General features: G+C 45.9%; 1 protein-coding gene across 1 annotated transcript in view; it reads left to right on the forward strand.

Moving 5' to 3' along the window:
* hip1 (huntingtin interacting protein 1) overlaps nt 1–9,383 on the forward strand; it is a 62,470-nt gene extending 53,087 nt beyond the window's left edge. Inside the window, exons 18-31 of the mRNA XM_023961288.2 lie at nt 48–242; nt 325–472; nt 550–636; nt 716–823; nt 2,779–2,915; nt 2,997–3,107; nt 3,481–3,539; nt 4,533–4,626; nt 4,797–4,897; nt 5,054–5,159; nt 5,251–5,374; nt 5,539–5,600; nt 7,758–7,875; nt 7,962–9,383. Coding sequence (XP_023817056.1) covers nt 48–242; nt 325–472; nt 550–636; nt 716–823; nt 2,779–2,915; nt 2,997–3,107; nt 3,481–3,539; nt 4,533–4,626; nt 4,797–4,897; nt 5,054–5,159; nt 5,251–5,374; nt 5,539–5,600; nt 7,758–7,875; nt 7,962–7,972 — 1,461 coding nt within the window. The 3' untranslated portion in view covers nt 7,973–9,383. The remainder of the gene's footprint in view (nt 1–47; nt 243–324; nt 473–549; nt 637–715; nt 824–2,778; nt 2,916–2,996; nt 3,108–3,480; nt 3,540–4,532; nt 4,627–4,796; nt 4,898–5,053; nt 5,160–5,250; nt 5,375–5,538; nt 5,601–7,757; nt 7,876–7,961) is intronic.

The following is a 9,383-nucleotide window of genomic DNA, read 5'->3' on the forward strand; positions in this document are numbered from 1 at the left end:
TTAATCTTAGGTTCACCTGTTTTAACAGTGTTCTGTTCCCTGTGCAGTCCAGAGAGGCGCTTAGCTCCCAGATGGCAGCTCTGGAGTCGGAGAAAGCCGAGCTGGTGCAGTCAATGTCGAAGGTGGAGGCAGAGCTGGAGGCCCAGAGACAGGAGCTGCAGCGAGCCCAGAGCTCACTGGCGACTGAGAGAGAGAGTGGGGTGAAAGCCGCAGAGGCCCTCCAGAATCAGCTCAACGAGAAGGTTCGACAGTCTCCAGACCAGAGGAAGGCGCCGTTTAGCAAGGGCCTACGTTGGGCCTGATGGAGAATGTTCATGTCTACAGGAAAGCAGGGAGCAAGCGCTGGAGAGCCAGCTGGTGGCGGCTCGCTGGTCAAGCCTGCGAGGCGCAGTGGAGGAGGCAGAGAAGATCGTTCAGGACTCCCTGTCTCAGATAGACGACCCGGCTCACATCAGCTGCACCAGCTCTGCAGGTGGGAGGCAGAGACTGATCCATTCAAAACTGGAGCAATCTTCGGTGCACACTTTCATATGCTCATCCGTTCTGCAGACTACCTGGCATCCAGGTGTCAAGCCTCTTTGGATTCACTGGACCATTTGAATTCTTCCATAAAGACCTTCATGGATGACAACTCAGGTGAGAAACTAAACATCAAATGCCCAGGACAACCGCAAAAACAAGAGCTATGGCTCATTTCTGCTCTTTTCTCCGCCAGCCGTGTTGGAACTAGTGCGAGCAGTTACACGGAGTGGCCACCTGGTGGGCGAAACCATTGTCCAGGGCAGTGCCACCTCTCACATGGTGCCTGTGGAGAAATCTGATGGTGAGCGTTGCCGTCCTCTGTGGGCCATGCAAGTCTTTCTGTTGAAATCCCACGATGCATTTCTGTCAGTCAGCCAGTAACTTGGAATTTTCTGTTCCCACTCGTTGCTATTTCAGTTGAAAGTCTCTGCACCATTTCCACACAGTTTCCAGAACTCTATTTGAAAAAAACTGCCGCTTTCCCCCCGCTGACTGAACAGAAAAAGAAAAAAAAATCTCCTTGGAGAACGACAGGTCTTCCAGCTAAACAGGTCCACTGCTTTCTCCGCTGTTTTTTCTGGCTGCTGGGGGTTTGATGGGAGAGCCGCCAGGCTTCCACGTGCATCTGGCCTGCAGTAGAACTAGATTTCATGTCAACACTTTGAAGCATTTGCATGTAAACGTCTCTAAATGCCTCTATAAACAAGTCTACATAACCAGCCCAGTCTTTGCCCTTACATGGATAATCGCCCCGCTCCTCCATGGGAACCACAAAATGCTTCCATTCTTTCCCTCATTGCTGAATCTGAGCCAAAACAGGAGAAGCAGAGTCGTTGTTTTGTCCCCTCCCTCTGGATAAATTGAGACGAGTCGCAACATGTCCACATATGTGGCAGACAGACAAAAAAACAATTATGTCAGGCTGCATGGTTTGGGTGGAACTGCTCTTGGTTTGTGAGGCTCGGAGACCTCTGGACAGAGCTTTGATTTGACCCGAGAAACATCTGAAGGCGGAGCGTCCGCCTCCAGGTGGTGCCCAGTCGCTTCTGTGGCAGTCGTTTTTGGATTAGTCACCGCTGCCCTTACGGGGGGATACAGGCTATCTGCGGGCCAAAAAAGGGCAAATCTGTACGGGGCACTTGCAAACTTTGAAGATTGCCTGGTAGCCCGCAGAGTGAAATTGTTCGTGTACTTTTTTTTAACGGGCATGCTGTGGGCCACAGGTTGCAGCAAACAAAATCTAAGGATGACATTTTTGAGATGCAGGGGTGTCATATGGATTTGCTTCCTGCGCAAGGAACCCAAATAAGGAAATTGGAAAATCAGAGTGTAGTTTGTGTAGACAACTTACAGATGTCATACGGGCACTTACATGTCTTTCTCATAATATCATTAAGGGGCCAGTGCACGCACCGTACTAATGACTAGAGTTTGCCGTAAGGACACCATACAACAGCATCACCCATTTGTCATAAGTGAGCATAACTTCCATTATCCTACTGAATACAGTCAGGACCTTAAATATTTGGAGAGAGACACATCCTTATAATTTAGTTTCTGTACATAACCACTGAATTTTAAATAAAACAATTCAGATGCCATTGAAGTGCAGACTTTCAGCTTTTATTTCATGGGTTGAACAAAAATATTGCATAAACACATGAAAAACTAAAGCATTTTTTAAACACAATCCCTTCATTTCACGCCCATGAAATGAAGGGATTGGGTTTAAAAAGTTCACTGTGGTAATGTACAGAAACTAGATTAGAAAGATTATATCTCTGTCTAAATATTTAAGGTCCTGACTGTACATCACAATACACTTACCACACGCATGACGATGGTACGTTCCATTTTTATGACGTCCCTTAAGGTGGCTGCACGGGCCGCAAAGGCGTGACACGCCTACGCGTCCCTTGGTCTGGGTCGCACTGGTGGCAAGGCCATCAGAAGGATATCGCCCCAGTAGCTGCAAAAGGTGACACAAGCTGATGACAATATCTGCAGTTGGAATTTTACGCCCGTAGTACAATCGTGAGCGCCATGTAACCTGTAATGTTTAGAAGGATTAGAAGACGCGATGGGAGAGCAAACTCTGTCCAGAACTAAACCCAACGACTGTGGAAGAGAGGCAATGCAATGGCCGATTGCTTTGAGGCATAAAGCGGGGATTCAAATTTTGTGGACCTGACCTCCACTGGATGAACCGTTCAGGTGTTTTGGTGCATTTTATTTATCCTGCACATCCTCTGTCAGCCCTTTTGGAGACGGTGAAGACGTGCGGCGCAGAAGTTCTGCTCATGCTAGGACAGATGAAGCAGCAGGACCACCTGGCAGCAGCGGACAGCACCAAGCTAAGAGTTGCTCTGGAGGCCATCCTGGCCACAGCAGAGGTCTGTGCTTTTACCCTGAACATGTGCTCACCCCTCCTGCTTCATGATGTTGAGGCCCCCTCTCCTCGTCCATTGTTCCAGAAACTGCGCCCTCGGGGTTTGGAGCTGCAGCAGGGGGAGCTGGGAGATCTTGTAGAGCAGGAAATGGCTGCCACTTCCGCCGCGGTGGAGTCGGCGGCGTCCAGGATAGAGGTGAATAGCCGATCTCCGCCCAATGACGCTCTAAGAGCGTTTATCTCAACTTTGGGTTTGGTATCGGTTTGTTTCAAACAATCAAATGAGAAATTAAACTAAAGACAAACAATTGAAACGTGTACTTCCACATAGATTTAGTAGTTTGAGGATTATTAGTTATACTTACACATACACAAGTAAATAATTCAGTTACTGTTAATCACAAATAGACTTATTAGCACTTATACACACAGTACACAAAGTGAACTTCTACATTCCCACCCCTGTCATGTTTATGTACACCTCACAACGCCTCTGTGTCCCTCTTTCTCTGTGCCCCTTCCTCTGTGCCCCCCCTCTTCTATGTCCCTCTTCCTCTGTGTCCTAACAGGAAATGCTGAACAAATCTCGAGCCGTCGATACAGGAGTCAAGATGGAAGTCAACGAGAGGTAAACTTCAACTCAGAGCTGTTTGAAAGTCCAAATCCAGTTTTTTCCTAATATGGTAAACGGTAAATGGCGTACATACTTGCATAGCGGTTTTCTACCTTCCTCGAAGGCCCAAAGTGCTTTACAGTCAGTCCCATTCACACATTCACGCACTGATGGCGGCTCCGGTGCCGAACACTGGCACCAACCCTCCACCAGAGGCAAGATGGGGTTTACTGTCTTGTCCAAAGACACTTGGACATATAGGCGAGCAAGATGGGGATCGAACCTGCAACTTTGCAATCAGAGGTCAGCCGTCCTATATCATTAAGAAAACATTATTTTTTGGGGTTTTCTTTGCATTTGCTGCAGAGCATTTCATGTTTTTGAAATAAATATAAACTGTGAGCTGTCAGGGCTGCTGACAAACAGTGCACAGCAGCTCTCAAAACATCGAGTGTTGTTCACATCCATCTTTGATAAGCAGCGTGGGAAAATGCAACGTCAAGCACGACACTGTGAGAAGTCCTGCCTCGGAGCACGTCAGCCAAACAGAACCCCTCCTAAAAACCAGGGTTGAACAGAACCGAAGTCGAGCCGTTTGCCCCCGGTGTAATGCTCAGGATTATTGAGTTGATCATGAACAGAAGCAGGAAGAGACTGGAACTGTTTGTGCGGTCGGACGGACGCATACCGAGTGGGAAGAGTTTCAAGTCTCGCACAAACACGAGCAGAAAGGTTCGGGGTCAGGTTCTGCATGATAAAGTCCCGGGTAAATGAAAAGGTTCTGCTGCAGCAACATCAGTACTGAGAATGTAGGTCACTGATGCATCCGTCATGCATGGAACCCCCCCCTGTAGGGGGTGCTGGTTCCTCCGCTATCTTTCATAGCTTTGTAGCTCCACACTAAACAAACTTGCATCAAATAAACCTGCAGAATATTTGCGAGGAAATGACAGGACCACCTTCACTGGGCCTGACTCTTTGCATACTGTTGTTTGGCGCCCCCTGCAGGATTCTGGCCTCCTGCACTGAGCTGATGGAGGCGATTAAAGCTCTTGTTTTGTCCTCCAAAGATCTTCAGAGGGACATTGTGGAGAGTGGCAGGGTGAGCTCATCATTTTCTCCTGTGTTCAGCGTGAGATTAAAGAACATCACACATTTTTGTAGCTAAATCGATGGAAATGTTTTACTAATGGACCAAAAAGAAGTAAAAATGTCACTGAAAGTTGATTTGTTACAAACCCTGCAGTAATGAGATATAATTGTGGCCACCAGGGGGCAGCCTCTATGAAGGAATTTTATGCTAAGAACTCCCGCTGGACAGAGGGTCTGATCTCCGCCTCCAAAGCCGTAGGATGGGGCGCCACAGTCTTGGTGTGAGTATGAGAAAGCAAATAGCGTCCCTTAAAGCTTTCTTTATGAAAACCACATGACTTTTGAAGGAAGTGACAATATTCGAAAATCCCTACAACCGCTTCAAAACCCTCTTTTTGTCCACACGTCAGTGTGTTTAGCGTTGTGTTGTGTTGCAGCGATGCGGCTGACCTGGTGGTGCAGGGCAAAGGGAAGTTTGAGGAGCTGATGGTGTGCTCGCATGAGATAGCCGCCAGCACAGCGCAGCTTGTTGCTGCTTCCAAGGTGAGCCGAGAATGCCCCCATTTCAGACACACAAACATGTCTCACTTTTTCTGGTTACGATTTTATAGTTTCCCCCTCTTTTCTTTTCCAGGTAAAAGCCGACAAGGACAGCACCAACCTGCAGCGCCTGCAGCGAGCGTCCCGGGGCGTCACGCAGGCCACAGCAGTGGTGGTGGCTTCCACCAAGTCTGGGAAGTCCCAGATAGAGGATACAGGTGAGCACCCCAGGTCCACTGAAGGATGCTTTTTAATGTTTATGTTACTTTAGATTCATGTATTTGTAATTTGCAAATGTTCCAAATGAAGAAAAACAGTAAAAATATGGTGATTTTAAAAAAAGATCCTCGCAAAAGTATTTATTTTTCTTTTTTTGTGGTAGAAACGATGGATTTTTCCAGCATGACTCTTACCCAGATCAAACGACAAGAGATGGACGCTCAGGTAAGCAGCAGAAAATGACGGGTGATAAGAACCCACAGCTCTGCCTTCAGTTCAGGACTCTTTGCTTCCATGATTTTTCTCACATCTTGTGATCTTGAATTCCAAAGTTGGCTCGATTTTCTTAACTTTCAGTTCCAGGATTTAAACCAGACCATCGAGTTTTGTTTTAGGTCATTTCATCAACAACAGAATTGAAATAGTTGGAGCTGTTGGGCTTTTGCGAAACTAAAAATTTAGAATGAATTCATGCAAAAGCTAAAGGTTGTTGTATTTTCTTTAGACGCGTCCATGAAACCTCTGTCTCAAAATAAAAAAATAAATGATTGGTTTAGACTCTGTAGTGACTCAGTTTTCTGCTTTATTGAGCTAAAATCAGACATTGATGCTCTGGACCAGTCATTTCTTTATATGTATGTATGTTGGACCCTGAACAGTCTGAGGTTTATTGATGAGGTTTACCCCGCTCAACCCAACCATGTCCTGAAAAATAAGCATTTGGTGTCTCCAATTATGCATAAATGTAAGTTCTAATAAAATTAAGATAAGAAAAGAAAGCAACAAACTTTCAGAAATATAAAAAATATAAAAGATTTGTGCAAACCAGACTGTGAAGGAGCTGAGTTTTGGTTTAACCCCTTCATGGCGTATGTCACTAATTCACAACAACATTCAATCCAGAACTCCACTTAATTTAGCATCACCCTAAAGAAAAAAACAGAAGAACAATTCATGTGTATATCAGATCTTCTGCACTATAAGTAGCAGCAGCCAAGAAATGTATAATAAATAAGCAAAAGTCACATACCAGTCGCACTTTTGGGAGAAATCTATTTAACAAAATGCAGGATCAACAAAGAACATTTCATCTTGAAAGGCAAATGATGATAATGGTACAGATAACAAAAATAGACTGACTATCTGCACCGTATGTGCACCGTAACACATTAATGCTTATTTAGCTTCATGAAACAGGAGGAATGTAGCAAATTAGTGCAACATATGAACAATTATTCACATACCCGTGTGATTGTTTGGGAAAGAACACACCAACAATTATATATCTGTGAACACACAGTCAGGGGTGCAACTTATACTCAACTGCAGCTTACATGTTGTTCACTTTTCGGCATTCCCCCCCCCCGAAGATTTTTACGCAGGATGAGACCACCGTGGATTTCATCTGGGCTGGGGACCGGCACAGGGGACCCAGACTCGGCCCGCCTTATAAATGGCGTTTAGGTAGAAAAGCCCTATGCTCCTATTTCTACCTTCCTCATGAGAAAAAAAGCGCTTAACAGTCACAGTCCCATTCACACACTGATGGCTGCCAAACACTGGCACCAACCGGAGGCAAGGACACTTTGACATATGGGCGTGCAAGGCGGGAATCGAACCTACAATCCTCTGATCTACCACTTCACCACGGCTGCCCCTCAGGCAGTAAGACACAAGTGTCTTGCGTTAGGGGGAATTGATATTTCCCATGTGACAGTCCTGCGTTTAACCAACTGAGCTGTCTAGGCGCTGGTGTGTTATATGTGATTTTTTTAAACCACATATAAAATCCAAAAATTAAAATTAGGCCGATATTTTTGTCATTTTCCCACCAGAGGGCGCTGTATGTGTTTGTACCAGTACATCGATGCAGGAGAAGAAGCACCGCTCAGTCTTACTTGGGCTTGGTGGAGTTGTTCAGGAGGTTTGGGCTTTTCTCCCAAAAGTGCGACTTACATCAGTTTGTTTTTTTCTTCTTGAGCTCGTTTGGCTGCTGTCACTTATACTCTGGAGCAACTTGTTGTGTGAGAAGTACGTTACTACCCCTTGTATTTGTTCTGTTTTTGCAAAATCGACAAACGCAGTTAGCCGCAGGTAGAAGTCACTCAGCGGTCTTGATGTTAACTGGAAATCTGTCACACAGCTCCATGCTAGAGCCCAGAGGAAAAGTCTCCTTTCTGAAACCTGCCCCCAGTGGTCATTTAAGGAACTACTACATTTAGTGGTTCCTGGTTTGCTTGGGAATAGAACAGTCAAAATGCCTTTTAAAACAAAGGCAACACAAATATATTCCATTATCAGAAAAGTCTGCTCCCATTCATTGTTTGGTGGAAATCTGCTTCCTAAAGTTTGTGGGTAACAGCCTGCGTTTGCTCTGGGCAGGTTCTGGTTCTGGAGTTGGAGACGCGTCTGCAGAAGGAGCGTGAGCGTCTCGGCGAGTTGAGGAAGAAGCATTACGAGTTGGCGGGGGTCGCAGAGGGCTGGGGCGGAGACGACGAGGGTGCGGATGCAGGCGGTGCAATCCTCTTACCCCACAGTTCTGCAGCAGAAATGGTGGCAATGTCTTCTTCTTCTTCTTCTCCTCAGGTACAGGCTGAGACCCCTCAACGCCGTCGTCCCACCTCCCTCCACCACCGGAACCGGCTTCTGTCCGCCTTGAACTATTGATGGACGCACTATCTGTCTTTCTCCTCCTTTTGTTTGACCCTTTGTTTTCTAAGCCAAATGAAAAGGTGCTCTTTTTTAAAAAAAAATCTGCTTGTCCACACGAGAAAGACGGATGTGAAGTTCAGATGAAAGCTACAACCCATCTTCACTGGCTCACACCCCTCCAGGAAGAAAAAACGGGCCGCTTTGGTCTTGGTCTCAGCAGCACCGTCAAAAGCCTCCTCCCAGGATGCAGCTGAGACTGCTGCCCCTCCATGTCTCTGTGGAAGCCGAAGGTTTGGTTCCTCGGCTGACGTTTCTTCCTGTTCTCCTCTCACTGTGAGCGACCACCTCATGGAGTCCACGCCGCTTTACAGGCGGGGCTCCCTGCCTTTCACGTCCTCATCGTTGTAATGACCGGGACTGTTAACCAATCCATTTGTTCCTGAACTTCAACAGGCGGACTCTCCTCAGCTCCCTCCACACAGAGAACACTAATCATTTTTTAGAACTTCCCCTTTCTAAAGGTTTAATGATGAAGCGGAGCATCTTTTAATTTAAATGTTTTACGTTCTGCCGCCTTACTTTTCAGTACAAGTTGAAGTCTCACCTGCTTCCAGGGTCTTTAAAAAGGAGCACAAAAAGCAAACGTGCCCCAATTTTTAATAAAAATTTTTAGATCATATTTGACTGAGACTTAAAGAAAAAAAAGAAGTTTTCTCTGCACAAAAAAAAAGGTTGAGCTGTTTTGGTTTTTCACGGACTCTGACGTGTTTCTAGACCAAGTAGCTGTGTGTTCAACTCCAAGCCTTCTTTTGGTTTCTTATCATCTCAAAGTGAGGACACGACCCCCTTCCCCGCCCCAATGGGGAAGCCCACGGCTCCTCTCTACCTGTAGCGGGGAGGGGGCGGGGTTTAAACCGGAGCTGGAAACCCGCCGCAGTCCGGCGTTGTCTTTTCTGTCTCACATCACATTTCTGCTGCTCGAGTATTATCTACAGTTATTTGTTTTTTGTATTCAACGAAGATTTCTGCTGTTTTGGTGTCGACGGTTAACTCATTTCATCAGAAAGTTTTATATAAGAGAAAAGCTACTGGGAGTGGAGTTTCAAGTGTCTTTGAGTGAGGAAATGGACAAAGTTTGGTTTTATTTCTGCCTCTTTATTAACCTCTTTGTCTGTGTAGTGGTGTCAGCGCAGCCAGCCTTCCAAACTGCCTCACACTGTAGTCAAATGAATTACTCACATAGCCACATTGAACCATGTCTATGAATGATGTTCTACTAAAACCATGTCGGTGGGTTTGTTGGTTGTTTTTCCAGTTTTTTGAAATAAATATTTCCGCTCATTAATGCAGAATAAA

This window comes from Oryzias latipes, chromosome 13 (genome assembly GCF_053564925.1).
Source record: "Oryzias latipes strain Hd-rR chromosome 13, Olatipes_Hd-rR_3.1".
NCBI classification, from domain to species: domain Eukaryota; kingdom Metazoa; phylum Chordata; class Actinopteri; order Beloniformes; family Adrianichthyidae; genus Oryzias; species Oryzias latipes.